The sequence below is a fragment of the Thunnus albacares genome, chromosome 19 (assembly GCF_914725855.1).
Source record: "Thunnus albacares chromosome 19, fThuAlb1.1, whole genome shotgun sequence".
Taxonomy (NCBI): domain Eukaryota; kingdom Metazoa; phylum Chordata; class Actinopteri; order Scombriformes; family Scombridae; genus Thunnus; species Thunnus albacares.
In genome coordinates this window covers 17,747,503-17,772,200 of record NC_058124.1, presented here as the reverse complement: position 1 = coordinate 17,772,200, position 24,698 = coordinate 17,747,503, and the positions used below count along the sequence as shown (strand labels likewise).

General features: G+C 37.9%; 2 protein-coding genes and 1 long non-coding RNA gene across 6 annotated transcripts; 1 reads left to right on the top strand and 2 right to left on the bottom strand.

The window, feature by feature from the left end:
- The first annotated feature begins 855 nt into the window (after positions 1-855).
- On the top strand, positions 856-20,306 carry tuft1b (tuftelin 1b). Of its 4 annotated transcripts, XM_044335952.1 has the most exons (13): positions 873-1,016; positions 1,919-1,978; positions 13,560-13,634; positions 13,726-13,824; positions 13,933-14,007; positions 14,221-14,286; positions 14,881-14,970; positions 15,863-15,973; positions 17,513-17,733; positions 18,113-18,218; positions 18,534-18,617; positions 18,863-18,957; positions 19,092-20,306. In XM_044335952.1, exons 1-13 carry the CDS (start codon positions 900-902, stop codon positions 19,162-19,164), a joined length of 1,272 nt encoding a protein of 423 aa, XP_044191887.1. In that variant the 5' UTR covers positions 873-899; the 3' UTR covers positions 19,165-20,306. The 4 variants fall into 4 exon arrangements, with proteins under 4 accessions (XP_044191890.1, XP_044191889.1, XP_044191888.1 ...); XM_044335954.1 differs by lacking the exon at positions 14,881-14,970 and having other exon boundaries at positions 861-1,016; XM_044335953.1 differs by lacking the exon at positions 13,933-14,007 and having other exon boundaries at positions 868-1,016.
- Positions 5,897-24,054, bottom strand: LOC122969919. Its single transcript, XR_006399117.1, has 3 exons — positions 23,930-24,054; positions 16,957-16,963; positions 5,897-5,907 (listed from the first exon to the last, which is right to left on the bottom strand). It is a non-coding gene; the product is annotated as an uncharacterized LOC122969919 (long non-coding RNA).
- On the bottom strand, positions 20,409-23,166 carry LOC122969918 (protein C1orf43 homolog). Its single transcript, XM_044335956.1, has 7 exons — positions 22,933-23,166; positions 22,741-22,842; positions 22,289-22,397; positions 22,133-22,186; positions 21,676-21,842; positions 21,516-21,574; positions 20,409-21,224 (listed from the first exon to the last, which is right to left on the bottom strand). Exons 1-7 carry the CDS (start codon positions 22,993-22,995, stop codon positions 21,017-21,019), a joined length of 762 nt encoding a protein of 253 aa, XP_044191891.1. The 5' UTR covers positions 22,996-23,166; the 3' UTR covers positions 20,409-21,016.
- Positions 24,055-24,698: the final 644 nt, after the last annotated feature.

Sequence of the window (24,698 nt, the reverse complement as noted above, 5' to 3'; positions counted from 1 at the left end):
CTAACAATGTCTAAGCCATTAATCTAGAAAACTAGTGTGTGTATACTTTGGACTGGCCTTCTGATTATGTGTCATACTTACCAGCCACATATTTACCTTAAGACGTGGCTCACACAAAGCAGATTCTTGTAGGTTATTGTATTTCAGTGATGTGTACAAAGTGAATACTTTTATTTGGGTGTCATGAAACAAATATGCTCATGTCTGATGTCAAACACAGCGGAAGAACATTGTGGAAAAATAATGAAAAAGGCTTCTACTGAATGGTTTAACCAGATTTGGGGATTAGATTCTTGTCTTTCCTAAATTTCCTTTCATTTTGTGCCACACCTACCCGAAACAAGCAAGTATCAACAGGAAAATACAGGATGTCGTCACTTTAGTTAAATTATACCCTCACATATTACAACATTTATTCAACAATTTATTATATGAATCATGTTTATAACATTTTATGCTCCAACTATTGAGTAAGGTCATAAAAATTAAGTCTTATGCAGCATTTTCCTCAACCAAAAGTCATCCATTATTCAACAAATCTCACAATGTTCTTACAGTGTCAAATGGTGAAAGTAAGACACTTTCTGTGGGCTGATGTGTCAAACTTCATGTCACTAAATTTGCAAGCCATATGCCACCAAAGACAAATCAGTTCAGCTATAGGCCTAACTAGAAAATAAGTAAGAGTAAGTGGGAACAGAGTCACCTGACCTGATGTGACAAGACTGTTATCAAACAGGACTATATCCTATTTACAGGTCTGACAGAGAATTAGCTGCAGTGCAGAGGAAATAGATCACAGGTGCTGTACTGTAGGTTCACAGTGCTGCAGTGTTACTAACAGAGAAATTACTGGAAAATGAACGATATTCATTGAAATCAAGACAGATGAAGAGCAAATGCACATGGGATCATTCTGGAAGAGGATCAGACAGGTTACTGAGGACAAAATGCCATGGCTCAGCAGCTCTCACACCAAATGTCTGCCGGATGGAGGAGTCATCAGCTCCTCTGAGGTCAGACAATTTATTTCAAAAATCATTGTCATCCATAGTCATTTGTAGATCCTCAGAACAAATTAGACATTTTGTTTTGGTTTTATCACCCTATACTCTGCTTTTACTTTACAGCATGTTAGCCACTTATGACGCATCTTGAAGTATTTTATCAATACTTTTAATTTTAGGCAGACATAAATTATCTTGCATGGAATAAAGCCTTTTTGGTCTATACTGGTAAAAAGAGAGATGTTTGCATATATTTGTATATACATGTTCCTTGTCAATTAAGTCATATAACAACATCAATTATAAGAATAAGATACAGTAAATTACCACCTTAGATCAGTTTGCATTCAAGTATTGTATGTGCAAAATAGCTAGTGGATTACATCTATGATTAAAGTGTCATTGTAAATATATATGAAATACAGACAAATTTGACATACATATAAATTAAAAGGGTGATAAAGATGTATGTCTGTACAGAGAGATAAGATATGAAAATGATTGAAAAATGAAGAATATAAGCAATATACAAACAAGTTAACAGACCTGATTATAAAACAGTACAAAATATCTGCAACAACTGTCTACATCCTGATGATTTATGCTTCAGTACATTCCATTTAAATAAGTTGCAGGCATGTTTAAGACCTGCAGGGTTCAACTTTACTACCTGGACAGAGAGAGAGAGAGAGAGAGAGAGAGAGAGAGAGAGAGAGAGAGAGAGAGAGAGAGAGAGAGAGAGAGACCTCCTGGTCTCCTGGTGTCTCATCCTGTGCGTTTTTGTTATTTGCGATGAGGAAGTGCAAAGTTTTACTCAGTGGCAGACAGGGATTGATTTTTCAGAAACCTTCAACAGCTAATTTCTCTTTCATTTTTAATATCTTGGCTTCACTTCGCTTTCTATTGAGAAGATGAGTGGTGGCGTGACGCGGACGCTGAAAAATGGAGAGAAGGAAAACAACAGAAGTAACGTGAGTGATGAATAAAAACTGTTTTTACCCAAAGTGAATTATATATGATACTGGTTTACAGAAAATATATCAGTAGGCTACATCCTGAATGTTTAAGTTTTATTTGTTTAAAGTTTTGGACATACGCTCAGTTTTCTATATGAACTTAAAAACTCTAAGAAACACTTTATGAAAATGACATTTTCACTTGTAAGAAAGTCCTACAGGACTCTTAAAATAAAATTATTAAGTGACACCTGCAGCAGAAACACACTATTCACTAATCATATGACGTCAAACATGTAGAGTCCCCACATGATCCCACGTCAATATATTAACTCTATTCACAAGTGTCTTTTGGGGATCACGTTAAATTTCAACAAAACTTACGTGAATGCAGATAGAACACAGCACACTGTGTCATGTGACATGTATATGTTGTTACGTTGTCCAAAAGCAAATGAGATGATCATGGCAAACAGCTAACATTATCTTTTACAGTATGAGCCTGACAGGATGCAGTATGTCAGTCTGACTTCCTCAGTTTGACATCATTAAATCTTTTAATATCTTCAAGAAGCAGCTAAATTTAAATTAAATGACAGTTATTTAAAAGAGAAGTGAATTAAATTGAGTTTTCTTGCTGATATTCCTTTATCTTCTCAAAGATAAAACTAACCCTGGCCAGGAATTCACTGGCTATTGTTTGTATGCTCAAAAACAAATACCTCTTGCATGTAAGCTATTTACAGCTGCAACGATTAATCGATTAATCAATTAGTTGATCGGCAGAAAATTGATCTGCAACTATTTTGATGATCACATGATCGTTTTAAGTAATTTTTCAAGCAAAAGTGCCAAACATTTGTTAATTCAAGGCTCTCAAATGTCAGAATATGTTGCTTTTCTTAGTCATAAATAACAAACAAAATAAGACTAATAATTTGATAATGTCACCCTGTGCTGTAGGCACTGTGATGAGCGTTCTTCACTGTTTTCTGATGTGTTATTGACCAAATGATTCATTAATAAATCAATAAAATAATCTGCAGATTAATTAATAACTAAAATAACTGTAAGTCACAGCCCTAAAGCTATTATCAGATATCACATATCATAAAATAGTCATGAAGGTCAAATAGCAGGTTCAACGGCAGTATAAGAGTGCAAACGTCAGGTAACTTCTCCATACAGAGTGACTTTCTGTGCCACTGTATACGTGGCACTTTCACCGAAACTCTGACATGCTTTTTGCCTTCGAAAAAATAGTGTGGAAACCCATATCTGCTCATTTTTAACGTGTTTACACTGAAAAGAAAAAAGCCAATTTACCACACCGGTCACTCTTTCACAGCAATACAACCGGCACAGTCTTGAACGCCCTTCTTCAAACGTCATTAGGAGGAGTATGAAGCAATTATACCCTGCAGCCATGATTTTATTGCTTAAAGATACTGTTAAGTTTCAAACTGTTCTAGAACATTATTAATTCTGTTAGACGTTACAGTGAGATAACAGTTGACCACACATTCTGGAATGTAGAATTTACCTAGAATTCCATGCCTGGAGTTCTGAAGAACTCATAAAGAAAGTTGCCAAGGATCCTTGGGTGATAATAAATATTTTCTTTAGAAGCACAGTGTTGTTTTCATGCCTCTGGCAGTTTGATAACAGAAGGTTTTAGTATTTCCTCTTCTCACTTGCAACCTGTCTTATTATAGTAACATTTCTTAGTAACATTCTTTCACAGTTTGTTGCACAGTGAATATTTTCATTATACATTTCCTTGTAGGTATCAGAGTGTAACAGATATTTATAGAAGTGACAAAAGAGAGTTTAAATGTTACATTATATACCTTGCTATAATGGTTAAAGTGATACATTTGCCTAAATCATTGAGTTATTAAGTGTTATGTCCCATCCCCATCATGGCATCATACAGTATGTGTCAGAATGGTGGCATGAATGAACAGATTATTCGTTTACACAGATATCCTGGCAGGAAGAGGAGTCGTGCCCAGACAAATGCACTCATGTTGCAAATGGATTTTTGGCTGCTGCCAACTTTGATGGTCTCCAGCAGAGATAAAACATGAAAGAATAAATGATTAATGGTGAACTCCACTAGGGAGGTTTCAGACCTCTTCCTGGTTTCACAATTTGGAGGAGATGGTTTTTATTTATTATTATAAGTGTGTGAGTGTTCTGATGTTGTTTAAGGCTTTAAGACTGAGTAAGGGTTTGTCTCAATCAGATTGTTACAATGAATTTAAGATGGCTAAGGAGTATTTTTGGTGACTGGCTGTAGAGGAATGTGTTGTTTTCTCTGAGTCCAGTGATCTCATTGTCCAACATGAGCTTTGACCGCTTTTGCATTCTGCTCTACAAACCTCACAGCTTGCTATTTCCACTGGAGAAACCAATTTCACTCCACTTAAGCACATTTAAGAGTTTAATAGTTTTTGTCCTGATCTTGACAAGAAGAATTTAACTTGATCTGTGTGCTGTGATGGTGTGAGAACGTTCTGGGAAAAACAGTTATAGTGCAAGAATGGTCTATGCAAGGATATTATTAAAATAGCTGAGCTGGTTTATTATGGGTTTTTTCGCCAACTCTACTTACGTGGCTTACATGTGACACTGCTGTATGTTTACACTGCTCACAACAAAGGGATGAGGAACAGAGTAGCCTGAGAAATAACAGAGTGTTCAGTGCACACCTGCACAAATTGGATGTCATGTAAAAGAAACATGTACAGTAACGTGTACTGTATGTTAGATACAAAGTCATACATTTGTGATATAGTAGAGGTGAAACTATTAGTGGATCAACAGAAAAATAACTTGGTCAACAACAATGTTGATAATCAAATAAGCACTTACATCATTTATCAAGTAAAAATGTCAAAGATTTGGCTTTTACCTGTTTTATATTATTTTAAATTGAAACTCTGGTTTTTAGTTGGATAAAAAAGCAATTTCAAAGTGCTTCTGGGAAAAAGTGACAGGCTTTTTTCTTTACTTTTTGACATTTTGTAGACTAAACAATGAATCATGCATCAAAAACAATATTTGAAAGATTAATGAATTATGAGGTCAGGTGCCCAAATGAACACTGACATGTTTTTCTAGCTGTAATCAACCCTCCTGTTCATACTGGCCATTAGAAGATCCCTTCATAATGCACTTTCAATGTAAGTGATGGGGGAGAAAATCCACAGCCCTACCTCTATGCAAAAAAGTATTTAAAAGTTTACTTGAAGCTAATGTAAAGTTATAGTCATCCAAATTATTCAAATCAAGTCAGTATCTTTCAAAGTTTCTGTCTTTTTAGTGCAAAGTTCCCTCTTTGTTACAATCCTTCCACTACAGCTAAACAGGAAAACATTGTCAGTCGAGACACAAAGAGGGAATTTTTTTACTAAAAATCCTAACTGTGGAAGACTTAATCTGAATATTATTTGACTAACTGAGACAGCTGAAGCCTCGTATTATCCTCAGATAAACTTTTAAATACATTTTTGCAGTGAACACACTTGAAAAATTGTGAAACCGTCCCTTAAGCATGAAGATACATCCTCAGTAATAAAAGTAGGAGATTCAAGATCATTTTAGTGGTTGACGTTTTCTTCTGTGTGTACAACACAAAATAATCAGATACAGACACATGACCACACAAACTTGAATGTATTTAGACTGCGTGGCATCTGACTTTTGTTTGCACACTTGGGTTTACACTGCACACACTGAGCGTGCCAGCGACTGTTATATAAAGACGCTTCATTAATCTCTCTTATATAACTCACACCACACATTCCTCACAGTCCTGCTACCAACCACTGTCAGCCTGTGGTAGATAAATGAAGCCTTCCTTATTCCACTGTTGTATCTATTGGTCAATTATTGTCTGCCGTGAGACATTTATTACTGTATATTTACATACATTTAGGCTACACTAAAGTATCAAGGTGAAGGTTTAACTTCTTCACCCAATTGCTGTGAATGATTGACTGCTGACGTTTTAGACTGTTTGATTAAGAAATTTGCTGAACCTCTGAATCGCTGGCCACATCTTTTCAAGAATTCAACTAAACTGTGGATACAAAACAATAATTCAGGCTATGAAGACATTACACGGCCCTCGAAACATCATGCAGTTTAGATTCACCATCAACAAACGTCTTTGTATAATCTGATCAGTGGAAATGTTCCTTCCAGTTCTTTCCATTGTGTACTTGGCATTGCAGTCCTGCAGGGGAGGCTCCCAACTATGTGCCTCCTTGAACTGGCACAGTAGCTCTCTGACTGGAGAACAGTCTCGAGGAAAAAGGGTTGGGCAGCTGCTGGAGCCTCACCCAGCCATGTAAGGCAAGACAGCCGTGGCTTCCCATGCACTTAGTCATACACTCATAGACGGTCTGGATCACAGCTCCCAGATCACTATCAGGAAGAGACTCTCACACCTTCGTCTGCCCAGGTAGATATCAGAATGACCCTTTTATGACATAAAAGTAAAGACTTTATGTTTGGGTTTGTAGAGTGTGATGTGCATGATGGTACTTGTGGTTGTAGTTTTGTCTGTTTTTTGAATTGTGAAATGTTTAGCGATATTCGTTGGGGTATGTCGTCATAGGGAACTTGTCATACTGAAGACATACATGTTGTCCTTTTGTGCATTATCATTATTTATACAGCAGACAAGGCACTAAAGAAAAAGTGTGAGTTCATCCACATCATACTTTATTTGAAACACTGGGATGAAAACATTGTCATTGATTTTTTTTCAGACAGAAAGCAACCTTAAATCTTCTTAAAGCACCCCGTTTGTCAGTGACTGTCTTTGCTCTTGTTGTATGGGTGACACCTATCTGCACTGCTGACATTACATAATCAGAAGGGAAGAGTTTATAAATAATGTGCGACGTCTTATTGTCTGGAGAATGACTTGCTGATATCAACAAGTTAAGTTACTGTGTTGTTTTAAGTGTTTTATGGTGTTTCTTATCATCAATTGCATTTGTAGTCATGTTGCTTGGTGATAAAACTCTCTATGTTTTGACTGAGATTGATGGAAGTCACACTTTGCTGTCTGAACACTGTTGTGTACTGGTGTGGGTGCAAATAGTGATATACTATCTGTGAATCTTCACATAATATTTTGTGGTCCTAGCAACTATGTGATGAATTACAGTTTGTCAGAGTCACTCAGTGAATAGCTTTATATATTCAGTTGGTCGCCTTCGGTATCAGTCAGCCTGGACAGCTGAGTGCATCAGTGATATCATCTCCAAACCGGTAAATGGAGGAGTGAGCAGCTCCATAACAAGAATTGATTTGTCATGTATTGATTGCTGGAGGTCACTGACAATACGAGGTTGCTCTGCTAGCCTGGACACTGAGGTGACGCGGTGATGTCACCTCCAAACGTCAGAGTCATGCTGGGCAGATTTGTAACTGGCTGTTTTCGTATCAGCTTCAGGTCTGATCCCATATAGACGACATGCTCTGAATAACTGACAGTCAGAGATAAGAAGATATTATCTCCCCTACTGTATGCTACTGTATTCTTTGCTTAACTTCTCTTCTCTGCTCTGAACTAGACAAATTTTTAATTCTCTACTCAGTTTTACATCCCTGTACTTTAGAGAGCTGAAACAGTCAGTTGATCAACCAAAAATGAACTATTATTAACAATACATCAACTATTTTGATAATGGATTAATCATTGATGTAATTTTCCAAGCAAAAATGACAAAGTTCTCTATTTCCAGCCTCTCAATAGGAAGGATTTGCTGCTTTTCTTTGTCTTATGTGACAATAAACTGAAAACCTCTGAGCTTTAGATTGAGGGTGGTAAAAAAAACATTTCAAGACATCACTTTGGGCCTTAGGAAACTGTGATGACCATTTTTCACCATTTTCTTGCATTTTAGATTAATTAAATAATCAGTTAATTGAGAAAATAATCTGCAGTACTTTATTATCTAATTTGTGTTCTACTCTGATTTTTTTAAATGGTGCTATAAGCAGGAGTAACAGAGTACAGCAGCTGTAGCACTGCCTTGTGTTCCTGCCCCAGTGTCTGATATGGTGAAAGCAGGACTCCAGAGACAGAAAACAGACTCTCCCTCAGGGCTCGCTGCTGCTGCTGCTCAGTTAAAGAGCTGACCTGTGAAGAGAAATATGAATAGGCGTCCCCAGTGGTAGAGTGTTTACCAGAATGTTTTTTTTAACACCTCATTTGCGCCTCTGTGTTTTCCCACTATAACAACAGTTTCACACCAGTAACGGATGTCAAATCCATTAGAAATCACTTTATTGCAGCGGACTAAAGTAGACATGACATGTGAGCACACTTTGTGTGAAATAGGGCAAAGCTGTTTTGACCATCATACCTGCTGTTTGATGAAAACCACTGATCATGGTGGTTTCTGGTTGCAAAATAAGATTCATATTAAGATACAACTGACTCAGCAAACTTAATTGTTTTGTTGCTGTTAAATTTCATTGCCATGTCCATTCCAACAGTATGCACTATTTGCAGTGTGTGCATGCAACCAAGAAGCATGCAACTGACCAAATAACCAGATGTCATTTATATATTACTGCACACTATTGCATTGAGGGTTTTCTTTGTATTGAATACATTAGATGTTGCTAATGTTTGCATGGTATGTTATGCACGACATGCTAGTAAATTTGTCTTTTGATCTTATCAAATTCATGAGAACCTGTGTTACATATACACATGCCCCAGAGGGAGAATCAATCAACCGTGATGGAACAACAGCTGAACACCTTAATTGCTGGTGTAGATTTTATCTCTAAAGCTGTTTTTCTTTAAATCCGTTAAACCAAGGGGTCAACTGTAGTGTGAAATGAGTTTACAGACACGGAAACCCAGGGATGCCACTCAACCTTGCAGCCATAGTTTTGAATTGAATTTTTATTTTTGAATAAATTGAATTTTATTGATAATAGAATTTTCTAATCTAATCTGATTTAATCCAGAGTAGTACCTTTTCACTCTCCTGTATTGATAAGTAAGTATATAAGTATTTTATTCCACATTGACTGACACAGAGCAGCCACCTGTCAACTAATCACTTTAGACATAGTGAGTAAATCCATTCAGAAACATGATGTCCATAGCAACAGCGTACCTTCACAGTGAAAGGTGCTCTCAGCAGCTTTGCAAATTGGTCTTAAGAGGAACTATTGCTAGAAATGTTTAGCGTCATTTAGGAGTCCCAGTGGTAAGATAAAATGTGAATTTGTCCCCAGAAAAGTTTGGGTTTGCACGTGGTCATGCGGCAAAGAGAAGGTATTGATTAGAACAAAGCAGAAGAAGTTTTAAATTGAGTTGATATGACAGTATAACCTGCTTACTTGCCAAAACACCCTCACATGCTCATTCTCCTCATTGCATGTATATTCTGACTGAAGTCCTCAGTTTTTTCTTGTCAATACATGAACTGCAGGGTCGTTACATCAGGACTTAACAACAGCTTACATAACAGTTGGACAGGCCAGGACCGAAAAAGTATGCAGTGATTAAATGTTTAATTGCATCTTGGAACACAATTAATGCGCAGGCCATTTGGGCTCTAACATCACCTAATAAGCACCGTTGGTAGGAGTGGTGGCTAATAAAACTCTCTTTCATCCATTAATCATTTGTTGGCAGCGAGTGATGTTGACCCCTGCGCTACTAGATCATTGCAACCTGAGCAGTCAAGCATTTTTAAGTGATAATGCATAAAGTTTAGTGATACATTTGATGATAAGTAGACATTAACTCTGGTGCTCAGCATTCAGAATATACTCTTATATTGGAGTCAATGTAGGCTACAGTTTCTGATATTTTTGAGGACCATTAAAGGCATCTCTGTTGCTACTGCCAAACTCATAAAATGCAGCTCTTGCTGTGCAGCAGAGGATTATCCTACTGGGCCAGCACATAAAAAAGCTTTAATGAACTTAGCACAGACTTTTGTATGTATTAATTTGCAATTTATGAATCCCAAAACTATAATTTTAATTTTATAGATATTGCAACCAATTCTAGTTGTGCTCATTTTGAAGCTCTGTTGATGAGTGTCAGCCAAATGGAGTGAATGCCAAAGAAACACATAATTGCGTGTGGAGAAGTGCAGAACATTGTGTTTCTCTGTGTCCCAGGGTGTGTCTGCCCTACCTCTTTGTCTCTCTGGGACAGAGAAGCCCTCAAGCTGCCGCTCTTTCAGATTGCAGAGTCAAATTTTAGCCTGCCTGTCACCGCCTCAGCTCCGATGGTTTTCAAACACCCAATTACACACAAAAGAACTGCCATTCCAAGCTTAACCATTTAGCTTGTGTTTGACAAGCATATCAGAGAGCTGGTCGCTGACGTCAGTAAACAAATGTGTTTCTCACATGTGGCGTACTGGGTTGCACGTCATCTGTGTGTCCTAATGACTTATGGTAGGCATGTTCACACACACTCTCTCAAACCATTAACGGTTTACAGGCAGGTTTTTACGTGTCACAGTGACACACACACACACACAAAGAATAGAACAAGTTTAAAGCACACAATGTATCATCTACAGCATTTATTTAATTCAGTAATATTCTTAATATTTGATAGGGATTATACACAATGCTCTGCACAAAGGCGATATCCATTTTAGCTTAACACACACACACATTACAGCACTATTTGAGTACTTCCTCTATAGTAAATTATTAATCTTTGCCAATAATCAGATTCACTCCTGCATGATGTAACAGAGTATTTGCTTAACTTTTGACCCTTCAGCATTACTCTGCTGTGGAAGAACTTGTGTATTTTTTGTTAATGTTGAACAAAATGATAAAAACAATGTTGTTGTTCTGCACATTTCTCATTCCATCATGATTTGCAGGCATCTTACATCACATGTTTGTCAATTGTCATCAAAACTGCAGACAGACTGTAGTTGTAACTTCAGAGCTTTTGTCCAGGATGTTGCTTTTGTGCTGAGTTATCACATAGATCTTTAACATTCAGCTAAACTTCTGATCCATTCGTGTTTACGTTACCTCCCATGGATGCATGGCTGCACTGCTGTGGTGTTACTTGGAAGCTGGATACAATAAGCGGCTTTTCTTTAGAAATAAGGGGTGGTTGAAAGAAGCATGTTTGTTATCTTATGTTCTCGGCTATCAAGTGTGGAAAATTACATATTCATAAAATAATAAAGGAACAATTGCAAAACTCTGGTATGGATACAGTTTACATTCTCGTAGTCTTTGATCATGAGTTTGCGTGTGATTTCACAAAATCATGTGCATACCATTGAAGTTATTATTGCAACAGCATCTTCACACTTAACGTTGACAACAAGCTGTGGTATGTGGAGAATGTGTCACTGCCTCTTTATTATTCCCGCACTGTAATCACAGGTGTCATTCTTACAGGAGGCAATTAAATGTGTATAGGTGGGTTTATTAAGTGTGCAGTAGCAACACTGTGGAGCAGTTTAGTGGGTGACATCAGCCGGACATGGTGACATTAAAACATGTGATTTTGCAGAGGGGAACTTAGCGGTTATTACTTCAAGGCTGTGAAAATAAAATGTGACATCACATGATTTAAGACAGATGGGAAAAACATCTGGTCCTCTTGTTTTTGATGTATTATGGAAGGATCACACCTGGCTGTAAAACCTGTAAAAATACTTCTCTGAGAGGAAAATAAAAAGCCGCTTCTGGAAAAGACATTTTTATGACTGTTCAGAAGAAAAACAAATAAACATGACCTCTCTCCTTCTGTTTTAGCAAGAATTTACTATAGACTGTTATAAACTTTATAGATATTATAATCTACAAACAAATTCAACAAAGAAGTTAATATAATTACAGTCCAAGCATCTACAGAACATTTTGTTCGCATTTCGTTTTGCTTTTGGCTATAAAATTATGAGCCATTTGTGCAGCTCAGTTCTTCATCTGATTGCTATCTAACGTAATCTTTGGTCAACGCCCTAAAAAGGGTAATTAAGGCCACTGATGATCGCACTCAAAGAAACACCACAATACGATACGATACGATATTGATTAATTCTTCAGCTTGTGTAGTTTGGAGGCTTCTGTAGACTCTTAAGAGCTACAGTTTATATATATATATGCATGCAGTGTACAAAACACGTACTGTATATACTGTACATTTGTGCCTGCACATCTACAAACACACAACAAGTTGGTTATAAGATCAAAATCACTGGCAGCTGTGTTACATAACTTATCTGCACCCGGCCTTTTATCCTTCACCTGAAATGAATTTCATTCGTCAGCAGGTTGATTTGTTTTCTTTGCGTATTCAGTCAAAGAGTAACACAATTTCTCTGGAACCATGACTCCAAATACTTAAATGGGTGTTGCCAAGGAGGATTATATGCTCAAGGCAAGTATTTGTTAGCTTTAGGGAAAGGTTGATTGTTGAAGTTGGCATTTTTTACCTTCCCATGACATCATTGAGTTATCAGGTATCTCATAAACAGATTGTTTGTTTGACTTTAAAACATACTGCAGTGTTTTGTCTTACAGTTCAAGAAAGTCTGGGTCCTACAATTTGTACTTTTTGAATGCCAACATTTGATCGTTGTCAGCGGATGATTTTACAAGCTACATAGATTAAATTCTACATTGTGAATCAGTTACACTGGATTGGAGGATGTGAATTCACAGATATGATCACCACAGATCATTACACACTTCTAGTGAAAGCATATGGAGGTATTTCCAGGTTATCAGGAAAATATCTCAAATATCAGTCAACAAGTAATTCAGGTGAAGCTGGCATCCAATCAAAAACAACTTATTATAACAAACCATAGAATTAAAAAGAAGTCAGGATCCAACAAAGGGCACATTTAAATGCAAATGCAACAGTGTGAAAGACTACTGGAAAAAAGTGGAATAGAATAGAGCACAGACCAGACCAGTCTAGAATAGTATAGGAACTATTTCAATACGCATACCCTCAGACCATAGAATAGAATAGAATAGATTACACATACCTACACAATAGAATAGAAGAGACCACCAAGCTCAGTCTGTGGGTCAAAAGTAAATCCGACCATCTGGATTTTTCTAGAATTGCTGGTCTGTTTGTGTTGCTGTTGACCCAAACTGTTTTCTCCGCGATACATGAAAGAGAATTTCCACATTTTCTGTTTTTTGTTGCCAAGGAGACAAAGTTGAGGTTGAGTGACTCAGTAGTCAGAGATATTTTGAGAGTTTGGGAATTTTTGGCTACACTGGACAGTACTGGTTTCCGTTTCTCATTGACTGGAGTGGATTGTTTGGTCATAACCACAAGACGTGGGCCCAGAGGATACACTGGAAATGTCCCCTCATTGTTGGTTGCTAAGCATTACAGTCTAAGTGTGTGGTATTTTCAGAAAGGGGAAGTTTTTATGGTTAACCCCCCCCTCTCTGCTCCACCCACTCTTTCACTTGTGCCTTTCATTTATAGCCCCTCTCCTTTCTCTATACCAGTTCAGTCTTGTCTTTCTCATAATCCTCATCCCTCCATTTAGTCATCAGGTTCCTTTTATCCTCTCATCTTCCATTTCAGGAGAGATGCAGGTGGCTTAGACTCACTCGACAAGATCAGGATCAGTCGGGAACCTCGGAGCGACACAGCAGCAAGGTACAAAGAGGGAAATCATTTAGTTTCTAAATGAATGAAAAGAAAAACTATTGGACGGGACGCTTACTAAACTTTTTTTTACTGAACATAGGAGAGCAGCATAGCAGTAGTGCTGCCACAGAAACCAGAAAAGCAGGAAGAAACACCTGAACTCATCACTCCCACAGACGAAAAAGTTGAAGTCATCAAGGTGAGTGAGTTTGTTTCTGTGTAGTTGTGTTTGTTTGTGTAGTTGTAGGCAGGTCGAGCACCTTCACACTTGCCTGCACTAACACACTCCCGCTGTCGTGTCATCCAGGTTTACCTTGAAAACCGTCCAGAGCCAGAGGAGAGTGTGAGAATGCTAACAGACGAGATGTCGCAGATCCAGGAGGTCAGTGTGAGACAGACAGAGATGAGCAACATTTCCCTGAAACCACATATAGACAATGACTCAACATTCAGCAGCTAGTGGAGAATATTTGTGTGTGCATGTGTTTGTTTTAGGATAATGTTAAGACCCAACTGGCGAGGTTCAAGAAGGACAGTGTGGCGTTTCTTCATAACATGTTTTTAATGCATGATGTGTGTTGTTTTTTATACATAGGTGAGGTACTGTCTGAAGTCTCTGAGAGAGCAGATGGCCGCCAGACAGAGCAGCAATAACAACAAGGTACACGTCCCCCTGCATTAAAGTTAGAGATGCCTTAGACAGATCATCATTTGGGCAAGCAACAGAAAACGCATCAATTAACAGCAATTTTACTAATCGATTTATGACCAAATAAAGAAACACTTTCACCAATTTAAAATAAAGAAAGTAAGAAAGTACAGAAATGCTGCAAGTTGAACACAACATAGCAAAAGTTTCTGGGTCTAAACCAGTCTAAACCAGTGTACACACTGACCACTTCCACTTTCCAACATTGATGCGGGAAAACAAGTTACACAAGTTTTATTATTTCCTGTATTATAAGAAATATTGATAATTGTGTTTATTTATTTTATTTAAAATTCTGTTGTTCTGTAACTCAATTCTGTTGTTGTGTACAACTTGTGTTTCTTAATGCTGTGTATGTGTTGTCCAATTGGTGAATGTGTTTCTTTATTTGCATGTATTTTCATCTACATACAGCATTTTCTTCTAGATTTAATGCATGTTTTCGTTTTTTTTTTTCATTCATTTGCTGCAGTAGTTGCACATTTTAAGAGTAGAAGGAGAAATACAGCATTAACTTCACTAACCGGCCGCTTCTTTCTTCTTCAGTATCCAGTCAACGGCTACAGAGTCAATCGGTCCAGCAGCCGACCAGATGTCACCAATGGCAACACTGTTTTCATTGAGTCAGACGTTCATGTAAGCTAATCATAACTCAGCCTTCTCTAACATCTTCAGAAGAGTGTTTGCTGTAGTTTTTATCATCTGATTATTGATCGGTTTAATTTGAATGAGCCAGGGAAAATGGCTGCATTGTGTTTACGGAAGCCAATTTCAACTGAAACCAGTTTGAATACATTCAAATTTGTATTTAAATGGCAGACATTACATTAGGTGATCATGGAAAAACGTCTCCCCCTCCAGCTGTTTCGCACAAACACCAGCCAGCTGCCTGCTGTTCGTAAGAAAAAGGGTGCCAGGCTCTCTGAAGCTGATGACAAAGCTTACCACACACATAGTGCTGAAGGCTTTACTTATATTCTGACTAATAGTGTCCACACACACACACACACACACACAGCGCAATATCCTGTTTCCCATGCATTATTTGAGACTCAGCACATCATAATGCCTCCTGTAACGCAACACCATCATCCTACCAAGGAAGTGGTGTCAGAGCAGGGTGTGTGTGTATTGTAGTTATACATACCCAATGACCTGTGTGTGTGGTATGTAGGTAAACTGGGGTCAATTTTCACTGCCCTGTATTCTAAGTTATCTGTCAGATTGCACAGCTTTGATGCAATGTTTGCACTGTTTGTCTGGCAAGATAAAGTATTTTACCCACTTTACTTTACAGCGATAAAAGATTATCTTTGTGCTATTTAACAGACGTCTAGCTACTTGACTTCCAGCGTAAATGATTTTGTGACCTCAGGCAAGATTAAACAACCTTTCTACACACATAGCATATGGCCTGTGAGCAGCCTCTCTTATCTGTTTGTTAGTTCCTGCCTTGCCCTTGGGTTCAAGTAGTTTGCCAGATTAAGCCTAACTGAGAGTGTCACTTTCTGTCTATCTGCCCTCTCAGGTCGGGGATAATCAGGAGGAGAGTGTGAGGCTCAGGGAGGCGACCAAGCGTCTCTATGCGCAGCTGAAGGAGATGGAGAAGAGGCATCAGGAGGAGCAGGAGAGACTACAGGTTAGTCTGCCAGATAAGTAACATGACACGCCTCCTTTTCTTCAGCTGTGACTCACTCCTCTGCTACTCAGCTCTGGTTTCTTTAATCGTCCTCATTATCTGTCAGTGTTATCTTTGGGTTTCATCCTTCTTCCTGTGATCCTCCACTGTTTTGGTTTTTGCCCTCAGTACATTCATTCATTCATTCATCTGTCAGGTCGTGTAGGGACACGTGAATTCTCTGTGGTGACTAAGCTGCATTTTACAGATGCTCTGTCACATGCTGGGTGAGGTCAAGTGCTATTTATCTTTATTGTGTTACTGGCACCAATATTATATTAATAGAACAGGCAAACACTGAACCATTTAGTTTTAATTATAACTTGTCTTCATTTATTTTGTTAATCATAAGTCCTTGTCATTGGCACAAAAAAACTTGTGATTGAGACAGGATTAAGTAATGTGGGCATCATAAAAAAGCAAATATTATCACACAAACATCTACAGTATAACATCTTAAAAGACCATTAAGCTGATTTGACTTACTTAGGCATTACCATTACTTAGGCGTATGTTGGTGATGTCATAGTGTTGTAGGGGTGTGAAAACACTAATCAAAGACTGAACGAGATATCAAACACCATGCAGTCTTAATACAAGGTCTAATCAGGCGATGTGCGTCATAATATGAAAAGCAAGATATGTTGTAAAAGTGTAATACTATAAAATATATAACATTCTTTACTGTTCTCTACTGGTGATAGTATTACACGTTCTAAAATACTGAGCATTGAATAGTTGTTTCTTTACTGAGTAGTTTGTGGAGCAAGACAATTTTTTGAGTCAAGACAATAAGAACGGATCTTTTTAACTTTTAATAGTTTTATTTTTTCATGGTAAACCTTTGAAATGGAGTTACCTTCTTCTGAAGATTTATTTGACATCAAACTCATTATCTTTACAAAGACTTTTGCTCAGTGGTGGTAATTTAGGTGTGTGGGGACTTTAAATCTTAAACTTTAAAGGATAATAATGATGATTTCAGTTACCAGTATTACAATTTTGGACCCCATTTCATAATTTTGGCCATTATTCCTATTGGTTATAATAACATTGTACTTAAGTTAAGACTGGTAATACGACAATATCACAAAAACATAAGTAGTCCAATGATCACACAGGTGTTTAAACAAACCCGCAGGTTAGCCAAATTTATTTTGAGGAGGAAACAAGCGCCAAGTAAAATTATGGCCCAAACTGTTTGTTATAAGCGCCCATCACCATTTACAGACCAACATCTTAGTTTAATTTAATGTACTTGCCACAGCGCAATGAGGAATTATTACTGAAATTTGTGGTGTTTTCAGTTTTACATCATAATAAAGTGGTTTCTTTGTTCATTGTTGATGATTATAATGTTACCAGATCCAGTAGCAATGATGGCCCAAAATTATGAAAATGAGACCCAAGTTGTAATGAACCTTGAGGAGCGTATATATCACCACAACATATCATATAGAAAACCCCAAAGCAATCCTCATTCTGTTGCTCCCCTTGCAGGTGGAATCCAACGAGTACCATGTCCGTCTTGCTGAGCAGTCAGAGCGGCTGAAGAAGGCAGAGAAGCAGTCCGAGGAGAGAGGTCAGAAGGTGGAGGAGCTGCAGCGCCTGCTGGGAAGCATGGAGATCGAGAGCAGCATCCTCAAAGACAAGATGGCGTCAGGGGAGGCAGAGCTCCTGCAACTTAAAGCAGGCAGGCAGGAAGAGGGGAAGGAGCAGAGGTGAGATGGGAAAAACTGTCATTAACTAGTTAACTGTTATTGATTGTTTTTGTTTTTAACAAGCCAAATCTCAAGGAAAAATATGAATATTAAGAATATAAAGTATATTATTTAACAAACAAATGTTGTACACCATTTGTTTTTTAGGAACCCTGCCAATATGGTCAAATTCATCAATTCAGTTCAATTCATATGATCTAATATGAATAAAAAATGAGTAGTTTGTAGTCGTGGCAGTGCCAGTAATATACAGTAACTCGCTCTAGTCAATTAGAAAACATGTTGTTTATAAGAATATTTTTCTATTATATATTTATTATATCAATCTGCTTTAGGTTGCCAGTGTTTTCTCATACAAAATGTTCATGTGTGTTTGCAGGTGTGCAGAGCTGGAGAAGGATTTGGCCATCCAAAAGGAAAAGATTCATCACCTTGACGACATGTTAAAGAGTCAGCAGAGAAAAGTCCGCCACATGATCGAGCAGGTATTTACGCATGCAAGCCTGTTGTCTAGCAGTGCAAAGTGCACAGACACACCCCCGCATAATGTAAATGATCTCTCCAGTGCCGAGAAACGCACAGGAAGCCATCAATGAGGAAATTAGATTTCGAGAAGGCAGACACATAAAGGGGTAATTGATTTGAGTGAATGGAGCCAAGCGGAAACGTGTGGTGAAACAGAAACTCACTTGTCATGAATAAGTGATGCTGCATCTGCTCCTGTTTGGAAAAGTGAGCCGTGTTTCTCTTGAGCATGTCTCATTATTTGTTTGTGTGTGTTTGTTTTCTCTGAAATACAGCTGCAGAACTCCCGGACAGTCATCCAAGAGAGAGATCGAGTCATCAGGGATCTGGAGGAGAAGGTGGCTTTCCTGGAAGCTGAGGTCAGGAGCCTCATATCCCTGCCGTTAAAATATGAATGATTCCACTAAAAGCTTGTTATAATACTTACAATACATAATTTGTTTTTTTCTAAATCCTTTTTTTGCTTAAACTAAAAGAACTGCGTTTTCCATGTAGTTTAAAAGGTGAAAAGCTGCATGTAAAACCTTCATACTTTTCTGTAATTGCATCCTGCATCTGTGAGCGAACATACATTTTAGTAACTATGTCCTGTTTCTGTCTGCAGAACAGAGAAATGCATGACCACATGGAGTACTTCCTGGGCGGCCAGGACTCTCTGGACCTGACACCCAGCGAGAACAAGCAAGAGGTCGTCTATAGGTGAGTACTCACTTCCCAGTTTCCAGTCCTGCAAATTTTTCTACTCACATGATTATAAGAAAACAGTCACATATTTGGCTCAGATTACATCTCCTCATCACACTCATTAATTTTCACTTTTCCTCTCTGCACAGTAAACCACTCACACCTACGACACCGACCAACAAGGCCCTCCCGTTCATCAAAGTCATCGAGATCAAGTCCTGAACGGAGTGAAAACCAAAGGAATGACAAGAAGTTAAAAAAAACTGTGTAAATATATATTTAACCACCTACCAGTGTGTAAAACGTAGGTCTGCAGTGGTTTAACAGACCTCATGGTGACAAAGCACATAGGTCTTTAATTAGCACCTTTTAGTAACTTTCAGGCTGTTCTGCATCCTTTCTCTGGCTTTCTCACCAAACAGACTCTAAACAAGGAAAGTAAGAGGGAATTCAAACTGGGATCCGACGGTAGAAGGAATCCTAAAAAGGGAACCAGGAGGGAGATGTGCAATGCAAAGAATTTTACTCCACTTCTTAGACGATATACATAGACACAAATCTGTGCAGTGTGTACTTTGTCAGCAAGTCTTCAAGATGCAGCGGCAGGAGCAAGACTTGTGTAAAATTCCCTGTGTTGTAAAGTTTTCCACCTTGGACTTCTTCCCCTATGCAGAATCTGAAATGAGCTGCTTCAACAGGTCAATGTAAAAGGTAGGTTGAGATTAAAAACTGTTCTGTAAATATTGTAAAAGTCTCACTTGGACAAATGTACAAATAGTCACTTTGTGTTGATCGTCTCAGCACTTCTTCATACACACCCTTCTCGACCAGAATCCTCAGCATCAGGGGTCAAGGGTCAAATTCCTCAGTGCTTTGCACCACATTGCCAATGGCAAGCATGCCATCGGCAATGCTGCAAATATGATTTATGTTTAACTTAAATATATTTCTCTGACAGTAGAGTAGGTTGAATATAATGAGTTAAGAGTGATGATACTGTTTCATATTTTGGACTTTTGACTTCATTTATTTTAGTTATGTTGGAAAATACTTATTAGAGGCTTTGTGTAGAGATAGAGGCTAGTTAGTATCATACTTTAAATTACTATCCTCGCTGCCAAGTGCTGCCTCAACACAATAAGTATCCAATTTTGTGCTAAACAGTTGCATATTTAATAACAATAACCTCTCACATAGTTCTGCATTGTTTGTGTGTTTGTCTTTGACATAATTTACATTGCAGTCCAGGATTAACTTTTTTTTAAATGTAACAATTTACTGTGAACATTGTAGATAGATTGAAATGCTGTTTGTGTCCATTTATTGTAGACTTGGTCAGGTAAATAAATTTTATTTAAATGCTGTAAAAGACTAGTATCTGACTGATTTGTTGGACTTTTATGGTCTCTGTTGCTGCACCACTACGCCACCTAGTGGAGGTATTAAAGACACTGAATATGAGGAACTGGGTTGTAAGGTTTTCATCTCAAACCACAAAACCTCACATAAATACAAATCACACAATATCATTTAAATAAGGTATCACATTCCATATAAATATCTTACATCCATACAAACACACAATGAATCAAAAAGGTACATTCATATTTACATTTGAGTCAAAACAAAAATGAATCCAGGTCACTTGCTGTTAGTGTTGCCGTTTACAAAAATGACAATGACAGTGAAAAACTCGCCTGGTGGGCTACAATCATATTTGTCTTCCCAACACACTTATTAGGTCCAAAATAAGAACAAAGGCCTTGTGTCAACCATGTGTCCATAAGAGCTTCACCATTATCAGAGAAAAAAATCTTGACTGCGAGATTTTTACAGTTGATATAAAATGACATCTACGTAATTCTCCTAAATTACTTGAAAAATATTGTGTATGACAATGCTAATGACAGACACTGCCCTATCTGAGCGTACTGTAAGGAAAAGTCAAGTCAAGATTTTTCACCACAGATGAACTCAACTTGAAAACAGTCTTTTTGTATTCCAGTGTAACCGCTCTGCACACATGGATACACACCATGCGTACATTTTCAGGTCAGTCTTTAACAACAGTCTCTCACAGGGTGCTCTCCAGTGTGTTGTAGTTGTCTTTGAAACTTTTAAGCTCCAGAAAGTGTTTGGGCCTTTTGCTGCGCTGGCCGGTGGAGGGCAGGTAGGTGACCTGGATGGTGGAGGGAGTGCTGCGGACAGGAGAGCCTGTCAGGTCCTTGGCTGCTGACTGGTGATGCTGGTCCAGGCTGGTGGTGCTGGAATAGGCCTTCACCCTGAGGGGCAGAGAGAAAAGGGGAATTACTATAGAATACAATAGAAATACGGTATATTAATACTAGTACAAGTAATCTTATACATGGAAATAATTGCAATGTAAATAGCAGTAACAGTATGAACAGCTATAGTGAGAACAAAGTGTTTGAAAATGTCATGTCATGAGCTTAAAAGGTCAGATGAGCAGTCAGTGCAGGAAAACAACTGATGAAGACGATAACAGCTTGGTCTGTTAGAGTGAGCAAACATTTCTTCTAACAACTTTACCAGACAAGTACAAAAGCACTTACACATCAGCTAGTTCATCGAGAGCCTGCTGGTATTCAAGAAACTCAGCTTCCCCAAACACCTGAAACAACGAGTTAAAAGTCATTTACAGCAGCTAATAACAAAGATGTTGAACTCATTTCATCATCCGTCAATGTCACAAACAAACACGCTCGTACACACCCCAGTGCCGTGGCGAGCGCTGTCGTAGCCCTCCAGCAAGCGGTCAATGAGCGCGCTGCGGCTGCTCTTGATCAGAGAGTGAGAGTTGCGCAGCTCCAGCAGCCAGTTCCTGAAGTTGCGTCCAGTAAAAGCACTGGGACTGCGGCTTATCTCCAGCAGAGGAATTCCTGTGGTGAGAACAGGAAAGAGAGAAAAAAAAAAGTGAAGATTAAAACAGATGAAACTTTAATGCTTTGTCATGCAAAAAAACTCAATTTAACTCAGAGATTAATCTAACATATGATTACAAAAACACAACGTAATGAAGACAATGTTTACGTTTTAAAGCTGTTGGAACTGCTGCCTTTCACACAAGTTGTGAATGAACTGTGAGGATGATGATGATGATGATGATGGGTGAGAATATATGTAAGAATAGCAGCTGCAAAACTGAGAAGCATTAAAGCGTATCTCTCACCTGAGTCACGGATGGCATCCAGAGCTTTCATTCTGTACAGGTAATTATAGCAACCTTTAAAATAGAAACAGATGTAAGTTACGTTACGCAATACAAGACAATTTCAGCTTCACAGAGATTCAGGTGCAGACAAGATGAACTGAGAGAGTGACTGACTGATTTGTGATCCTTGCTTCAACCTGTCGTCTTCTTCTGACAGGAGACGAGGTTCAAAGCGGATCTCTTGCACCTTGGACAGTCTGAAGTCGATCTCCTCCCTCAAACCCTGTAAATTAAAAAAAAAAACAACAATGAACTGCTGCACCGAGAGAAGCTTCGTATATTATTCCAGCTTGTGAAGGGCTCATTGCATGGGTGGAATATGCCACACGGCAATATGTATTTACAATGATCTTTATCAGGTTTTCATCCGGGATGTGATGCAATGAGTCCTCCACAAGATGGAATAAGCTCAGTGCACCTGAATTATCCAAACAGCACCTGTATTTGACCACCACAAAGACCCAGCAGCACCTCTACTCCATTGTCTTCAAGCCTGGCATATTGTCGGCATATTCTCTGACAACACAAGAGGAAACGTATCTCATACAAGGGGAGATTCACGTTACCTTAGGTGCATTGTGGCCGATAGGTGCATGTGGTCCGCGGCGGGATCTCATTGCAAAGCGCATGATTTGCCTCTTGACGAAGATGAACAACAGCACAAACACCTGCGCACAAAACCAAACTTTTCATTTCAACAACAACAAACGAGCGTTTAGCTGCAAGCAAAAACGCGACTATAGCGTTAAGTTGCTTACCAAGCTGCCATAGGCCATGACCAGGACAACATTAACCCCTGATAACGGCGATGATTCTGCCATGTTTATGTCGGCTGTAATGTTACCGTTTCGAAATGAATACCCACTGCAGCGCACACTAAAAATATTTAACTTGTTGTAGTTTTGAGAATATATTTCCAGAAATAAAACTAAGCAGGATCCATTATGTTACTGCTCTTGGTTTTCAACTACATCCTGTATGATATGCGCACTTTAGCTGGCTAAACATGCAGTGCGACAGTGACCATTGGTTTACGACGCTCCGAATTACCGTAATAACTGCGTAAGAAGGACCAGTCAAGTCAAAACAAACCCCTGGCTTCTCTAGTTTTAAGATCCCCATCCAGACATGTTGTAAAACATTTAAAATATTCTGCTTGGAATGATAATAAGTGTCTAATGTTTTTTCCTAAAAAGAAAAAAAAGAAAAAAAAAAAGTAAAATTACCTCATAAAAACCTTAAAATTCCATCTCTTCCTTCTCCCTCATTGAAAAATCCAGAGTCATTGAATATGCAGATATTGTTCATAACAAAAGTTTAACTGCTGGACAAGAGATGTTTCCTCCTTAAGTGAAAAGTCTGTTCTCAGTGGCTATGCACTGGAGGCTTCAAGTTTCCACATCACACTCAATTAAGTTGCATAGATTAGCCTCCACATACATCATTCTGCACAGTGAAGTTCAAACATCCAACTGTAGGATCAAGAAGAAAAATATATTCATGAGTGGAGGGGGACTTTAAATTGACATATTGTAAACATACATGTGTTATATTTTGTTTAGCCTCAAGATTTCATCAGACAATTAACCCTACTACTGTTTGTTACCATGCATATTTTGTATAGCATACTGTTTCTTATACCACCTTGAATGGAAACATAAAGAGTAATTTTGGATAAGATTTTTCACATTTAAATGGATTACCTGTTATGCATTGGAACAAGCCCTTTACAACAATATAACAAGACAACCTGACTACAGCTACAACTAACGATTATTTTCATTATTGATTAATCTGTTGATTATTTTCTCGATCAATCGATTAGTTTTTTGGTCCATCAAATGTCAGAAATGGTGAAAAATGTCAATTGTTTTCAAAAGCTCAAGGTGCAACCTCATATATCTTGTTTTACTCAATCAATAACCCAAAGATATTCAGTTCACTATCACAGTGGACTAAAGAGACCAGAAAATATTCACATTTAAGAAGCTGGAATGAGAGGATTTTTAAAAAATGTTTTGCTTAGAAAATGATTCAAAATGATTAATCGATTATCAAACTAGTTGGCAATCAATTTTCTGTGGATCAACTAAACGATTAATTGACTAATCGGTGCAGCTCTGAACTGCACCTTGTACCGTGTTATATATATGACATTATTATATTATATCATATATATGATATAACATACTGTAGTAGTAGTAGCAAAAATATTTAAAACTTATTATATTGTATTTTTTATGTTACTATTTGATTGCATTGTATTTTATATACTACATCTGTCCGTATTTCATGTTATTGTATTATTATAGTGTGCGTATATAATATATTGCATATACTGTACACTCCTATACTATATACTTGAATATATTTTATGTACATATGCTGTATTTATTGTTCATACTTATACCTATAGACTTGTTATTATTTTATTTCATTCATTTTATTAAAGAAGGTTTTTTGTTATCTGTTTTCATACCTGTTGTGCTGATTCTTTCGAACCTTATCATTCCCTCTGAATTCT

What these genes read in the sequence shown, in the direction of transcription:
- tuft1b (XM_044335952.1), top strand. Translation starts at nt 900, where the DNA reads ATGCACATGGGATCATTCTGGAAGAGGATCAGACAGGTTACTGAGGAC. An exon ending in AGAGCAGCAATAACAACAAG is followed by an intron (nt 14,287 to 14,880) that starts GTACACGTCCCC and finishes TTTCTTCTTCAG; the next exon opens with TATCCAGTCAACGGCTACAG. An exon ending in AAGCAAGAGGTCGTCTATAG is followed by an intron (nt 18,958 to 19,091) that starts GTGAGTACTCAC and finishes CTCTCTGCACAG; the next exon opens with TAAACCACTCACACCTACGA.
- LOC122969918 (XM_044335956.1), bottom strand. Translation starts at nt 22,995, where the DNA reads ATGGCAGAATCATCGCCGTTATCAGGGGTTAATGTTGTCCTGGTCATG. An exon ending in TCGGCCACAATGCACCTAAG is followed by an intron (nt 22,398 to 22,740) that starts GTAACGTGAATC and finishes TTTAATTTACAG; the next exon opens with GGTTTGAGGGAGGAGATCGA. An exon ending in GAAGCAAGGATCACAAATCA is followed by an intron (nt 22,187 to 22,288) that starts GTCAGTCACTCT and finishes TCTATTTTAAAG; the next exon opens with GTTGCTATAATTACCTGTAC.